Source organism: Elephas maximus, chromosome 10 (assembly GCF_024166365.1).
Source record: "Elephas maximus indicus isolate mEleMax1 chromosome 10, mEleMax1 primary haplotype, whole genome shotgun sequence".
In the NCBI taxonomy this organism is placed as follows: Eukaryota; Metazoa; Chordata; class Mammalia; order Proboscidea; family Elephantidae; genus Elephas; species Elephas maximus.
This window is the reverse complement of record NC_064828.1, coordinates 113649101-113665025: the sequence shown is the minus strand read 5'-3', so window position 1 is coordinate 113665025 and position 15925 is coordinate 113649101. Positions and strand designations below refer to the sequence as shown.

At 53.6% G+C, this 15925-nt stretch overlaps 1 protein-coding gene across 2 annotated transcripts in view; it reads left to right on the top strand.

The window, feature by feature from the left end:
- Positions 1-11061, top strand: part of LOC126084322 (cholesterol 24-hydroxylase) — a 36475-nt gene extending 25414 nt beyond the window's left edge. The window contains exons 8-15 of one of the 2 annotated variants that reach the window (XM_049898839.1): positions 722-872; positions 1069-1131; positions 1275-1347; positions 3567-3651; positions 4392-4502; positions 8393-8481; positions 9450-9516; positions 9907-10167. In XM_049898839.1, coding sequence (XP_049754796.1) covers positions 722-872; positions 1069-1131; positions 1275-1347; positions 3567-3651; positions 4392-4502; positions 8393-8481; positions 9450-9516; positions 9907-10077 — 810 coding nt within the window. In that variant the 3' untranslated portion in view covers positions 10078-10167. Of the gene's footprint in view, positions 1-721; positions 873-1068; positions 1132-1274; positions 1348-3566; positions 3652-4391; positions 4503-8392; positions 8482-9449; positions 9517-9906 lie in introns of both variants that reach the window. The other variant, XM_049898838.1, reaches the window with a different exon arrangement.
- Positions 11062-15925: the final 4864 nt, after the last annotated feature.

Below are 15925 nucleotides of genomic sequence, written 5' to 3'. Positions count from 1 at the left end.
CCTCTGAATCACTTAGGATTTGCATTCATCTCCTAAAACTGAGGCTCAAAATGAAAGTGCTTAATAAGTAAATTAGGAGCTAAACTTTCTGTCCTGTAAAATGATCCTCAAAGCAGGCAATCTGGGATGGCACCACAGTGTCCAGTGTTTCTGGATTTTTCTGTCTTTCTGTTCCATTGTTCTTAGCGTATCACTTGCCTGTTGTACAACGGCTGCTGTAGCTCCAGCTACCACCTCCCTGTTCTAGGCATAAAGAAGGACTAAAGGGGGAAGGTGGTACCCCGGGTGATGGTGCCCAGGTTCCCCCTCCTGTTTCCTGGGACTTCAGCCCCTGAGCTTTGCAGTCCCCTTGTGCCATCTCATTCATATTGGTAGTTGATTCCATTTCATTCTGCCTTTGATTTCTTCCTTCAGTGAAATTCTAACTGCCCTCACCCGTCATTGATCCCTTCTTTTCCATTGCTGCATGGAGATGTTTAAGGCATCTTCCCATCATATGTAGGGATTTGGTATAGGAAGGGGAAGTCGATGCTTGGACTCAGGCCACCATCTTGATTTAGTCTCCCTGGCTACTTCATCTCTTCTAGAACTTTCTCACGTGCTTCCAACCTCCCAGCTTGCCAGTACTGCTGTGGCTTTCTAAAGTCATTTTGGGGTGGGGGGTGGGATGGGAGAGAAGACGTGCGTTCAGTCAGCCACCTGTGCCGGAACCACTGTTTAGTTTTTACCAGGGAGGCGGAAGCAGCTGCGCGAGATTCGGGAGAGCATCCGCTTTCTGCGCCAGGTTGGCAAGGACTGGGTCCAGCGCCGCCGGGAGGCCCTGAAGAGGGGCGAGGACGTCCCCGCGGACATTCTCACACAGATCCTCAAAGGTGCGCTGGCTCCCTCTGAGGCGGGCATGAGAGGCTTCCTGTCAGGGTCCCGACCACAGCTGACTCCGGTTGTCTCTTGTCTGGTTTAAAAGGGAAAAGACTGGTTCTTTTTTTAAGCCGTGGGGAAAGGAAGCCAGGGATATGAGTGTCGCAGACATCTGCTGCTGGGGGACTGAGCCTCTCCTTTGTCTTTCAGCTGAAGAGGATGCCCAAGACGACGAGATTCTGCTGGACAACTTTGTCACCTTCTTCATTGCTGGTTGGTAGCTTCGGTGGTGCGCAGGGGCTCGGACCTTTGCAGAAATGATGGATAATGGGAGCTCTGGTCACTTTAGGCCCTGACTCTGAAGGAGCCAGCACCTGTCCCCTGTGTGGAGCTGTCTGTCTCCTCCTCTCCCACAGGTCACGAGACTTCCGCCAACCACTTGGCATTCACAGTGATGGAGCTGTCTCGCCAGCCAGAGATTGTGGCAAGGTACGGAGCCTACCCGGGGTGACCTTGAAGTTGACAGAGGGGTTTGTCTGATGTCATGGTCCCAGAGGGCCACCTACCTCTGTTCTGTGGCTAAGCCCCTTCAAATATTCCTGCTTCCCTTCACCCCAGGGCCTTCGCACATGCCATTGGCACTTCTGAGATATTCTCCTTCCTGCTCTGCTCCTGGAGAACACCGCCCTCTCCTCATCTTCCTCTTCCTCCACAGGAGCCTTCTCTGACCCCTAAAGTAATCTCGCTGTGTTTTCCCTCCTAAACTCATCCCAGTGCATTCGTATTTTCTCCTGGGACCGTTTGCTTTAAGTCCATTTCGGCTCTGAAAACAGAAGCTCCAGGAGGGCAGGGTCGTGGCTCCAGCCAGGAGTGGGCCCTGAGAACTGAGAGCAGAATTCCGCATATAGAGCTGAGGGAGCTTGAGCCTTCAGCTGCAAAGACAGGAGCACGTTGAGGAGATGGCATTGAAGGGGGCCCTTGGTTTCCTTAAATCCAACACACTGTGGCGAGCCATTCTCTCAGGGGCTGCTGCAGAGATCCACCCTGCACTCTGAAATGGACCAGACTGGGGGGCAGCAGCACTTGGTGGGGAGGTCCCTAATGGCAACTGTTAGTCATCTGAGCCGAAAAGGGCACCCATGGAAACATGCTGGAGAATGTAACATACTTCATGGTTTTTTTTTTTTTTTTAATACAAAAGTTAATATGCTCTTTATAAAAAAATTTTGGAAAAGGCAGAAAAGTTAAAATAAGAATAATTTTTAAAAACCATCCACGGTGCCCCTGGCCACCAGTGGTTATTCGCTATTGACGGCTGAATTTCCCTTCCACCCTTTTGTCTCAGCACACAGGGCTTTGGTGGGTTTCTCAACATTTGATTGCCCAGCCACTTCTATTTATGATGGTTTTATGGCAATGTCGCCCAAGTTACCACATTCCAAATACACTCTTTTCAAGTTTGTGATTAAACATGTATGACATAAGATGTGCCCCTTTAACCATGTTTACGTGTATAATTCCGTGGCATTAACACAGTTGTCATGTGCGGCCATCACCACCCCAAACAGAAACCTATAAGCCATAACTCCCCTCCCTGCCCCAGCCCGGGTGACATTTCGCCTATTTTCTGTCTGCATTAATTTGCCTATTCTAGACATTTCAAATAAGTGGGATCAGACAATACTTGTCCTTTTGTATCTGGCATTTCATTTAGCATGTTTTCAAGGTTCATCCATGTTATGGCATGTATTAAAATTTCACTTCCTTTTATGGCTGAATAATATTGCTTGATATGTATAGACTGCGTCTGTTTGTCCACTCATCTGACCGCCACGTGGGTTGTTTCCACCTTTTGGTGTTGTGAATAATGCTGTCACGAACATTCACGGACAAGTTTTTGTTTAAACCCCTGTATTCGGTTCTTTTGGGTGTACAACCAGGAGTGGAATTACTGGGTCACCTGGCAACTCTGTTTCTTTCTGAGGACCCAGCAAACTGTTCTCCAGAGCGGCTGCACCATTTTACGGTTGTACTGGCCGTTTCTCTATCTCCCCACCAACACTTATTATTTTCTGTGTTTTTTCAATAGCCACCCAAGTGGGTGTGAAGTGTAGCTTATTGTGCTTTCCATTTGCTAACGACCAGTGATGTCAAGACGTCTTTTCAGACACGTACTGGCCATCTGTGTATCATCTTTGGAGAACTAAATCCACTTTTTTTTTTTTTATTACGGAAAATTTCAAACCTACACCAGGGTAGAAAGAATAGTATGATAAATCCCACACACCCGTCACTCAGCTTCAACAAGTATCCACCAAATCCGCTTTTAACGCTGTGTATCATTCTAACCAGGGCACGTCCTCAAGTTTCCTTACCTTGTGTCCCCGTGCGCCCGTGCTGCTGTTTTCCAGCTGCTGGCCACTGTCAATCAGGCCTTCTTCTGTCGTGTGCGGTATTTATTTCCTACAGCAGAGTCCAAGTAGCAAACACGAAGGGTGAATGCTTTAAGCCCCTGGAACGTATTTGCACATGGCTTGAGCACTTAGCTTTGAGAGTGACAGGAGATGGACATCTTGAGCAATAGGGCGGGGCAGTGTCTGTTAGTGGGAACCCCGTGCCTACTCTCCCTGCTTCCTCCATCCCCCACTCTTAAAACTCTGTGGGAAAAGTCTGGTCACAGCCTAACTCTTCTCTGTCTTCCCCCACAGGCTGCAGGCTGAGGTGGATGAGGTCGTGGGTTCTAAGCGGCACCTTGACTGTGAGGACCTGGGGAGACTGCAGTACCTCTCCCAGGTATGGGATGTGGGAGAGAAGCTTCTGGGCCCGCTGTCTGCCTGTATCCTTTAGGGATGTGCCCCTCGAACCCTGCTGCACAGCACAATTGCTTGGGAGATTTAAAAATTCCCAACACCCAGGCTGGACCCCAGACCCATGGCATCAGAGTTGCTGGAGTTGGGACCTGGGCTGCAGTATTTGTGAGACTCCCCAGGTGGTGTAGTGGTTAAGAGCTATGGCTGCTAACCAAAAGGTAGGCAGTTCAAATCCACCAGGTGCTCCTTGGAAACCCTATGGGGCAGTTCTACTCTGTCCTACAGGGTCGCCATGAGTCAGCATTGACCTGACAGCAACGAGTTTGGGTTTTTTTGTTTGTTTCAAGGCCACTCGAGTATCCAGGTTTGGAGACCAGCCCATTAGTGTTTGCATTTCCCACCTGGGCCTGGGCTTCACAAGCCTTAAACTTTCCGCCAGGTGACCAGGCCCAGCAGGGAGCCTTGCTCAATCCAGCTAGAAACACTGGTTAACCTTCAGTGGTTCCGGGGGATGATGAACCCTGGTTCAGAGGGAGGCCTTGGTCCTGCCCCAGCTCAGCCACTGTGGCTCTGCACAATGCCCTTCTCTTCCGGGCCTCAGTTTCCCCATCTGTCACTTGAGGAGTTGCAACTATGAGTGGGAGCAGAGGTGGGTCTGGGCACTCCACTGCCGCAAAAGGATCCCCTGACTTCTCCAATTATTTCTCTGTGTGGCTTCTGCAGGTCCTCAAAGAGTCTCTGCGGCTGTACCCACCAGCCTGGGGCACCTTCCGCCGGCTGGAGGAGGAGACCTTGATTGACGGGGTCAGAGTTCCCGGCAACACCCCGCTCCTGGTTTGTGGCTGCTTGGGGTCCCCCTGCCTGAGGTCAGGGGAGCGTGTGGCCCAGGTCTCCTCACAGGACTTGCTGGTCTCCCTGTGCTTTCTCATTTGAGCCTCAGCATTACCCTGGGAGTTCTTTTCCTCCCAATCAATCCATACCGCAATCCATACCGCCCCGTTTAAGAGTACAGAGGGTAATTCTGGCGGGTGGTGCTACATTTACAGTTGAGGCTGAGGCTCAGAGAGGTTAGGTCACTTCCCTGAGGTCACACAGCAGGCAAGGGCAGATACAGGATGTGCCCCAATTCACGTCCGACCTAAATGTGTCCTAGTTTCTTCTCCTCTACCCTTTCCACAGCCTCTGGTCCCCTGTGGCCGACTCCCTGCTCCCCCACTCTGAGCCTGTCTCTTTCTCTGCTTACTTACACATTCATTTATGCATTCATTCATAACGACCTCCCCCAGACCCATCACCCAGCCTCTAAAGCTAGAATATAATGAATTACATATTTCCACTCCCTACTTCCCCCAGAATTAAATGCTGTCCTGAATTTTGTGTTGGCCATTCCCTCGCCTTTTCTTTTTAGTTTTAGTGGGTGTGAGTACTGATGCAATAATATGTTCTAGAACTTGTTTTTTCTCTGGATAATGACTTCTAAGATTTGTGTAGGTTTCTACGTACGACTGTAGTCCTTCCATTTTCACCGCTGTGTGATATTCCGGTGCGTGAGTAGACCACCTTTTGCTTATCCATTCTGTGGCATCTGAGAAACTTCCAGTCTATTCACTGCCGCTGCTGTGTGTTCCTGTCTGTTTGTCCTGGTGCCCACGCACAGGCGTGTCTCTGGGACACGAGCCTGGGAGTGGATGGCTGGGCCATAGGACATATGAATGTTTGACTTTACCAACTGATGCCAAATTGTTTTCCACGGTGGCTCGGTCGATTCAGACACCCACTAGCCATGTCCGTCATCCTCTCTGCCTTAGTATCTAGTGCTGCTATAACAGAAATACCACAGGTGGGCTACTTTAACAAACAGAAATTTATTTTCTCACAGTTAGAAGACTGGTGTGCCAGCTCTGGGGGAAGGCTTTCTCTCTCTGTTGGCTCTAGGTGAAGGTCCTTGTCTCTTTGTAGCTTCTGCTCCTGGGTGATCTTCATGTGGTTTGGTGTCTGTCTTCCCCCATCTCTGTTTCTCTTGCTTGCCTGTTTAATCTCTTTTTATATCTCAAAAGAGATTGACTCAAGAGACACCCTACACTAATCCTGTCTCATTAACATAACAAAGAGGCCCCATTCCCAAATGGAATTATAACCACAGGCACCAAGATTAGGATCTACAACACATATTTTGGGGGGACACAATTCAATCCATAACACTCTCCAACACTTAACCTGTTGCCGTCAAGTCGATTCTGACTCATAGCGACCCTATAAGACAAAGTAGAACTGCCCCATAGGGTTTCCAAGGCTGTAATCTTTACGGAAGCAGACTGCCACATCTTTCTCCCGTAGAGCGACTGGTAGGTTTGAACTGCCGACCTTTTGGTTAGCAGCCAAGAGCTTAACCACTCTACCACCGGGGCACCTTCTCCAACGCTCAGTATGGTCCAATTTCTTAGCTTTTGCCAATCAAATAGCTGCAGAAAAAAGTATCTCACTGTGGTGGTTTGTTTTTTTTTTAACAACTTTTTTGAGCTATAACTCATGTACCAAACAATTCTCTCATTTAAAGTATAAAAACCTAGTGCCGTTGAAGTATCACAATCCAATTTTTTTTTTTTCTAGCATGTTTACAGATGTGTACAACCTTCCCCACGGTGAATTTTAGAACATTTTCATCTCTCTGGTCTTGATTTGCACTCTGCTGATTGCAAATGGAGCCCTGGTGGTGCAGTGGTTAAAAGTTTGGCTGCTAACCAAAAGGCCAGCAGTTTGAATCCACCAGCCGCTCCTTGGAAACTCTATGGGACAGTTCTGCTCTGTCCAATAGGGTCACCATGAGTCAGAATTGGCTTGACAGCAGTGGGTTTTTGATTACAAATGAAGTTGAGCATCTCCGCACAGGCTTTTCCTCTTTTGTGGGGTGTTATTTATTTCTCCCTCTCAAGTTTGTTTTTTCTTATTGCTGTGTAGGTGCATTATAAAAAATTCATTTATTCGTCATTTGTCCGTTGTATCTGTTCCAACTGTCTTCTCCAAACCTGGGGCATATTTTCTTTAAGATGTTTTTGATGATTAGACATTCTTGACTTTTTCATGCTTGATTCTTTAGTTTTGTCTTGTTGTAATTGGTCTGGAATTGATTTTGGGTATGGTGTGAGGTAGGGATCCATTTTTATTTTTACATATGGATAACTACGTTGTCAGCCCTAGGCCTTCTCTATATCTATCACTATTTCATCTGTGTGGCTCACTCTTCTGCTCTGATGGTCTTTTTCTTTTTTCTACCCCTGTATCAGTATCACTCTGCCTTAACGATCAAGCATCTCTTTAGAGATGTCTCTTAGACATGTGCCCAGGAGTAGATGGCTGGACTGCAAGACATATGAATGTTTAACTTTACAGACTGATGCCAAATTATTTTCCAGAGTGGCTTTGTCAATTCCGACACCTGCTAGCCATGTTCCTCATTCGCTTTGTCTTAGTTCCCTAGTGCTACTATAACAAAAACACCACAAATGGCTGGCTTTAATGAACAGAAATTTTTTGTTAGGGCAGGGCAAATCTCTGTGGCCGACTTTCAACCTGGAATTGAAGAGCCACGTGGGCTTTGAGCAGGAAGACCCAAGCTCCAATGCCAGCCTTTCTCCCAGCTCTCTGGGTCATCTCAGGCAAGGCTTTGACTCTCTGGATCCGGTTTCATCCTTGTAAGATGCGATATGATAGTGCCTAAGCCACAGTTTGGAAACCCTGGTGGTACAGTGATTAAGTGCTACAGCTGTTGACCAAGAGGTCGGCAGTTTGAATCCACCAGTCACTCCTTGGAAACTCTATGGGGCAGTTCTACTCTGGCCTATACGGTGGCTATGAGTCGGAATTGACTCGATTGCAATGGGTTTAAGTTGCAGTTTATTGAGAAGAATGAATACAATAACGTATGTCTGGCAAAAACCCCTGTCATATAGCATGTGCTCTTTGCTGACCTCAACACCCCTCCTATAAGCCCGCTCATTTCTCAGAGCTCAGCCCCTTTCATCCTTCCTCTCCATGTCCCTCGCTGCCCTGGACTCTCAGCACAGAGAACCAGAGGCTGAGTGGGCTCAGGTGATGATTCGTCCAAGGGTGGAAGGGGCAGAGGGCAGCACCCAGGGTCCTAATGATGGGGGTGGGTGCTACTGCTTCTCGAACACCAGATACATGGAGGCCAGGGGTAAAGAGCATCAACCCCAGCCAGAAGCCACCATGCCACGCTGGTGAAAGGCTGGTGGGGGTCTGCTACTCCCCCACCCCTGCTGAAGCAAGCCTGGAGTTGAAGTGAAACCTTTGAATAACAACATGATTTCAGGGATCTAGAGAAAGGTGGTCTCACGGAGTCAGACCTGAATTTGCATCTTACTTGCTGGTGACTTCAGGCAATCACTGAGCCTCTCTCTGGACCTCAGTTTCCTCATCTGTAAAATAGGGATAATTGTAGTGTGGTGGCCATCAGTGGGTACCTCTGTACTTTGGGTACCCCTTTCTTCCTCTTACAGATTTTTTAGGGCCCAGTGGAATCCCACTCCTGCTGTGACAGGCTGGTGGGTGGAGGGGCGGGTGGGTGGAGAGATGGTGGGTGGAATGGGAGTGGCCGCTTTGCTCTGAGTCACCCCATTGGGACTCAGTGGACACAGTGGATGGGGGAGGTGTGAGGGGACCAGTCTGGGCTGGAACCAGAGACAAGCAAACCCTTTGTCTGATAGTTCAGCACCTACGTCATGGGGCGGATGGACACGTACTTTGAGGATCCATTGACTTTCAACCCTGATCGTTTCAGCCCTGAAGCACCCAAGTAAGACCCTCCTCGAGCTGTCCCTGATAGGAGGCCTGGGAGAAGGATGGCCACACCCACCTCTGGTCTAAGCCGCCCGTGCCCACTGACCACACGTGGCCCCCCAGATCCCTGTAAAGGGGCTGTGATTTTACTTTGCTTTACCAGGGGGATTCACAGCTCAGAGAGGCTAGGTCATTTGCCCAAGGACCCCAGCCAGTAGGTAGAATTGAACTGAGCTCCATCTGGCTCTAAAGCCCACACTCACAACCAGCACCTTATACTGGGAACTGTGTGACTTGGGCAAGCAGCTTTCCCTCTCCCAGCTTTGATGTTCCCATCTGAGAAATAGGAATACTAATGGCTCTGTCTTGAGATTGTTGTGGGAGTTAGTGTGATCACATAGTGGGGAGAGTGGGGCTTGGGGGGCTGGCTGCCTGAGTCTATGCCCAGGCTCTCCTCAGAGCTGGACTTGCGACCAACCCAGTGAGTAAGGGCCGAGACACTCTGCCTCTCTGAGCCTCAGTTTCCCTTATCATCGGTGACACAGGGATAACAACAGCTCCTTTGGGAGGGTCCAGAAGAGGCTACAGTGAGAAGTGCGGAGCCAGAGCTTAGCAGAGTCAGCTGGCGATGTTATTGATAGTTGTTGTCCAGTCCATTCTGACTCCTGGCGACCCCATGTGTGCAGAGTAGAACTGCTTCATAGGGTTTTCTTGGTTGTAATCTTAAATGAAAGCAGATCGCCAGGCCTTTTCTTCTGAGGTACTGCTGGGTGGGTTTGAACTGCCAACCTTAGGTTAGCAGTCAAGTACAAACTATTTGCACCACCCAGGGACCTGTGTTGTTTTTAGTGCAAGGCCCCTAGCTCCTGGCACAAAAGCTGGTCATCAGCAAGGAAGGGCTTGTCAGTACTGCCATCAACCCCACAGCCTGTGCGCTGCTGGGGTGCCCTGGCAGCCTGCCTCCTGACCCCTCTTTCCCTGCAGGCCTCGGTTCACCTACTTCCCCTTCTCCCTTGGCCCCCGCTCCTGCATCGGGCAGCAGTTTGCTCAGGTAGGAGGGGAGGGGCTGGGGTCTCTGTCAGGTAGGAGGGGCAGGTGGGGTTTCTGTCAGATAGGAGGGGTGGGGCTGGGGTCTATGTCAGGTGGGAGGGGTGGGGCTGGGGTTTCTGTCAGGTAGGAGGGGCCAGGCTGGGGTTTCCTCTGGGCTTCAGGGCCATTTGCCCAAAAGTGGCTGCAGCGGGGTGGCTTGTCCTGAGGCCCTCTAGGCTGGGGGCCCAGCTGAGCCCCGGAATGGCCATGTTCTGTGCAGAGGCTTCCACGGAGGAGAGCCCGAGGAGCTCTGTGGAGGGGGTGGATGTGGAGCGTGGCAGTCACCCCTTCCTTCCTTCCCCCTTTCTCTGGCTGGCGCTTACTGACCCCGTGCCCCCTCCCATGTGCACAGATGGAGGTGAAGGTGGTCATGGCCAAGCTGCTGCAGAGGCTCGAGTTCCACCTGGTGCCCGGCCAGCGCTTCGGGCTCCAGGAGCAGGCCACACTCAAGCCTCTGGACCCCGTGCTATGCACCCTGCGGCCCCGCGGCTGGCAGCCTGCACCCCCACCACCACCTTGCTGAGGGCGCCTGCCCTGGGGCTTCCGGCAGGATCGGACTCCTGGGTGGGGGCTGCCGCCCTCCTCTGCCACCCCACCATGCCCACCCCGCCACCCTGCCCCTGTCCTTTGGGGCCCCTTCCACTCTGGCTCCGAGCGGGGCCTCTGCTAACCACCGTCTGCTTCATCCCCTCAGTGCTCCCTGCCGCCTGCTGACCACTGCCCTCCTGAACTGTCCTCCTAACTCCCCGCTCTGAACCTTTGCACAGGCCTCTCCTCTGCTGAGGCACCCTAACTCTTGCTCACTCCCTGAAGCTTTCTTCAGGTGTCACCTCCTTCTGGAAGCCCTCGCTGCCACCCCGGCCGGGCTGGGGCCCCTCTTCTGTGCTCCCTTGGTTACCTGTGCTACCTCTAACACACACTGACCACACTGTATCGTGAGTGTCCGTGGACATGGCCGACCGCCTTGGCAGGTTGTGAGGGCCTCGAGGGTGGGGGCTGCCCGTGATTCGTCTCTGAGTCCCCCAGGCCTACCTAGGGCCTGGCACAGAGTCAGTGCTCAATAAATGTGTGATGACTGCATGAATGAATGGTGGACTGGGTCATGGCACTCTGGCCTCAGTTTGCTCATCTGTGAAATGGGTGTGAGGGGGTGTTGAGGCAGATCTGTCTGAGGGCTGGCCCAGCTCTGGAAGCTGCAGCCCACAAATGCCCAGGAAATGCCCAGCAGACAGCGCCACATTGGAAGAAGACAGACTGCTCCGGTTCCCAGGAGGCACCTGCCTTATGAATCCTGTTGCTGATGGGCAGGGTGCGGGGTCAGGATGACAGGAGGGTGGCTGGTTTGGAACGCTGAGATCTGGACGAGGGTACTGACTCCCCAGGTGGTCACACGGGGGCTGGAGCATGAGGCCCTCTTGGGGCAGCTTGGAACTGAGCAGGCAGACCTGGCCTCTGCCCACGGCACTCCACAGAATTGCTGCCCCTCCTCTGGTTGGGGCCCAGGCAGTGAGACAGTCACCCTCCTGGGGGTGGGGATGTTGGGGGGGGGTGGAAGAAGCCCTCCCTTCCTGCTCAGGACCTAGAGGTGCTCACAGGTCAGTGAATACTGGGCTGTGCCCCCGGGCCATCCAAGGTCCCTGCAGAGAAAAACCACCCCCACGCCCCGCCTGGGATCTGTGCCCCCGGAAGGGCCCCTCCCTGACACGAGTGGGAGGCCTTGATCATATCATCTGATTTGATCAATGCCGCAGTCCTAATGATAGCTCTGAGGGACCACCCCATTCAGCAGATGGGGAAATCGAGACTCAGGAGGAAGTGACATGCTCAGGACAGGTGGTGGGGGGGTGAGCTGAGGGTCCTGCTTCCAGAGCAACTCAAGCAGCTTTGAATTCCTTGGGGAGGGGGTCCTCCTGGTTGCCCAGACCTTTGCTAAATCACCTGGGCATCTGGCTGGACGCTTAGCAGGTAATACTCCTTGCAACCGTCTGTTTCCAGTTCCCTACTCTGCACATCGAAAGCTGCCCCTCACTTGACAGTGCCCTCCCACAAGCAGCCCCTTTCTGCAGCCTCCCAAATGCTGCTGTCTCCTCCCATCTGGTTCTTAGGCCCTCAGCCCTGCCCTATCCCCTGACTTGGCCTGTTACAGTCCCCCTGCACAGTCCAAGTCCTCTCGCCCCTTCCACCCCACACACAAGCCCCCCACCCCACACAGTCCACGCCCCACACAGTACAGAGCCTCCTCCCACTTCCTTCACTGCCCATCTAAAAGGCCCGAAGGACACCATGCCTCAGCACTCAGGGGTACCACCTGGCACCTGGAGGGGTCTGCAGGGGCTGCCCCCCCATCCCCGGCAACTTCAGTTGCATTTTCTGCCCCGTGGCTAGGCAAATAGCCAGTCACTGAGCCTGAACCTCCCTCTCATTGTTTCTTCAAATACCCACTGGAGATAGGCACTGAGCGTGCCTATTTCACAGATGGGGAAGGCAAGGTCCCAGCACAGCCAGGCTACAGGAGTCAGAACTTGAACCCATGGTCTTTTGTTCTGGTGGCCTTCCACGGCTCCACATGCCCTGTCACTGCAGGCCTGGGTCTCACCCTCTGAGTGTGGGAAACTAGGGGGCTGGGTTGGTGAAGTGAGGGGTAAGAGTAAGGCCTGGACTCCTCCCTGACTCCATCACTGCTGCCTCTGGAGCCCCAGTGCCTGTCCTGGCTCTCCCGAGCTCCCTCCTTCTCCTTCAAATGGGGTTCATGTGAAGGTGGTCCTGGCTGCACAGAGGGCCACCTGGGCGGGTGAATCAGGGGTAGGACACTATAACTGGGACTTTTTTAAGACCCCCCAGGAGGCACCAATGTGCACAGGGCTGGGCCACCAGTCAGGGGAAGCAGGTCCCTGGGGCCTGGCCCCAAGCAGCCAGGAAGATGGATAGGGTTAAACCCAAGACTGCCTGCTGGCTATGGGGCTTGGGCCTCAGTTTCCCCATCTGTAAGGAAGAATCAATAATAGGACCCACTTCCTAATGTTGGTGGGGGAATGAATAGAGCTCGTACATGGATCCTGCTCTGCACAGAGCCAGTCAGCATCGCCGTTCCACCGGTCAGCAGTTATTATTACTGACGGCAGCACCTGTATTCAGCGGTGTCACCGGGGGGGTGGGGAGTGTGGACCACACCAGGTGACACTGTCAGAGGGGGTGTTACCGAAATGACTGTCTATAAACCTATCCCTGTAGTTTTTTTGTAGTTAGTTATAACAACAAAAACATTTGTCATCAGCCCAGCTTACTTACGTGTATCAATATGCCCACAAAGCTGAAGCTCTGTGCTGATTTACTCTCTGAGCCTCTAAAGCTCTCCGGTCAGAGCTGTGGTCACAATCCAATGACAACGGTGCTTCCAGTCACCTGGGTTTGTCTGCAAGTGCTACAAGCAGGCGCTGCGGTTTTTTTTTTTTTAGTGTTACAGTCGCTGATTTTGTAAAATTTTCTGGAGTTTTAGCTACAATATTGTGGCAATTAGTATTTATGAACTTATATCAATAACTTTTTTGAGAATGAAGTAGCAATTAGAGAAAAGGAAGGATATGCAGGAATGAGGATTTACGAGTAACATCAGTACAAAAAACATTCCTGAGGATTCTATACGGTCTGGGATAGGAGGAGGTCTATGCGGGGGGGTGCTACCGCACTGGGTGACACCAACCCTACTGACACCATTGCCTTTATCGTTTGTTACCTTCGAGATGAAGACGTCCCAGAGCAGGAAAGGCCCCCAGGTAGGCGGGGCGGTGCAGTTCTGAGAATGACCACACGGTGGCGCCCCGGCGCAGCGCCGGATCCGCCCGCGTTGCAGCTTGGGCTGTGCCTTCCCCACCTGCCAGAGGGTTCTCAGGTCCCGAGATGGGGGACATGGGGGACCAAGCCCAGCTCATGAAGGCAGGGGTAGGGTGGGGATGCACACCTGACCTGGGACCATGCGTGGGTCATCTCAGGCATCCATTGGCCACTGGAAGGATGGACACCGCCGTCCCCATTTCACAGATGTGACTGCTGAGGCCTGACCCCTGACTCGCCTGGGGACAGGCAGCTGGTACAGGCGACAGGGGCACTGGCACCCAGGCAGGGGCTGGTGATCGCTCCCTGGTTTCCCAACACCTCTTTGGAAATGGGCCTGGGTTTGGCGGTGGAACACTGACTACAGAGGCTGCGCCTGGTGGCTGGTTCAAAGCCAGACCCACAGAGGGGCCATGGGCGGCTGCAGCCGGTCTGTCGCCGCTGGGACTCCTGGGAAGGACATCCTTGGTAGCAGAGCCCCACAGTGGAGAAAAGAATAAAGACGAGGGTCCAGGCAGGCTGTTTCCTGCTGTCTGGGGGCGCTCTGGAGAGTGCTGGTCCCTCCCTGACCCCCTCCCTCGATGTGTGACCTTGGGCAATGGCAACCCTCTCTGAACCCCTCCGTCATCTGTAAACCTAGCTTCTGTGAGTGGGGAGGGCAACAGGGTGTGGGGTCCACACTTTGTCCCCTCAGGAGATCTCCCGTTAACCCTCCCGGGTGGGGCTCACTTCCTCCCCAGGCCCACAATTCTAACACTGAAGACCCTCTTACAGCGAGGATTGCTGCCTGCTGTGTCTGCTGCCTTGGCGTCTGAGTTGGTGATGAGGGACTCAGGCAAGGCTGAGGGGGACCTCAGGAGCTGGGCATGCTGGGGCACAGTCTAGGTTCTGGGTGCCAGGGCTGGAGGCTGGCCCTGGAGTTGCCTGGGGCCTTGCTGGGCCTCAGTGGCAGCCAGTGTGGGTGGCAGGGTGCCCAAAGCTGACTCCTCCTGGCAGTCTTAGCTGAGTGGGCGTGGTGTTCGGTGCACCTGTCCAACCCCAGGCAGGTGCCTAAGGACCCACGCAGGTGGACTCAGAAAGTGCAGTGGGGGCGCAAGGGTCCTGGTCTTCAGGAAGGAGCCTCAGGGCAGGGGCGAAGGGGTCTGTGGCTAATCCCACACTTAATCGCCTCCACGTGGGGATTTGCTGTCCCGTGGGCGAGGGTGGAGTTTTCAGCTGGCTTCCTGAGTCCTGCCTCACCCAGAACAGGGTCCCCACCCCCTGGGGAGGATGACTGTTGAATCCACACGTCTGCCGGGACCTCACCTCCTGGGCCCCAGGTGGGTGTCCTGGCCAAATGTTCAAACATAACCCCACTGGGGGACGAATACTGGGGATATCTGGACAGGTGGCAGGGACTCACTGAGGGAGGGTTGATCTTGAAACAAAGGTCGAAGGGGGAGGTCAAAGGGCATTAATAACTCATGTCTCGTCCCCACGGCCTCATCCTGCACTTTTCCCTGGGCAAAGCCCCCAGTTGCCCTACTTGGGCAGCACCCCCACTTCCATGGAGTAGGGGGCCAGTCCAGTGTCCCTGTGGTGGCGCTCCAAGGGTGTGAAGACCAGGACGGGGTGAGCCTCCACTCTGAGTGGCTGTGCCCAGCCCCAAGCTCCCCTGGAGGAGAGATGGTTTGTCCAGTGGAGTAAGGCCTGGGATTTAAGGGGGGGTCTGGCTCAGCTGAGGGTGCAGTGAATGCAGTCAGCTCCCTCCTTGGTCACTTGGTAATAATTACAGCAGGAGGGAGGGGGAGAGACATGTGGGGGCAGGCTGGACATGGGAGGTCCCCTGTGGGCCTCAGGGCAGAGAGGCTGGCCGTGTGTGTGCGTTCACATGTGTGTGTGTCTGTGTATGTGTGTGCGTGCAACAGGTCTGGAGAGAGCATGAGGCCTTCATGCAGGGGCCAGACTACCCAGGCGGGGTATAGGGGTTCCAGGGTCATTGCTGGGGGTCAGGGGCTAAAGGCTCATGTCCCCTCCCCCCTTCTCAGGCCCACCCCTCCTCTGGTTCCGCTTGGTGTGAAGGCAATGACAGCAACTGTACCGGGGCCCCTCGGTCCCCAGCCCAAGGGTAGGGTCATCATCCAAGCCCTCTGGGACCAGGGTGCGGGCTGTCCCCGAGTGAGAGACACTGGGTGAGGGAGAGTCAGAGATTACGTCGTTGTCGTGAGGTTGATGACGAGGATACTGGCTCACCTGCTGGGCATTCCCTCGGGGCAGCCCGGGGCCCAGGCGTCCCTATGACCCTGGTCCCCTGCTCTACAGAGAAGTCTCCAAGAGGGGAGGGGCCTGCCCAGGTCACAGGCCCAGAGGGCAGCAGGCAAGCAATCCCTGTCCCTGGGGGCTTCACCCCTGCTGTGAGCCCAGGAGCCTGGGAGGAGGAGGGGCTGCAGGCTGGCTGTGAGGCCACACCCATCTCTGGTGCACAGCTGTCCCCCCACCCCCACCCAAGGAGCCTGAGAGCTGCCCATCCCTTACCCCCCAGGGACATCCAAGGCAGCTGC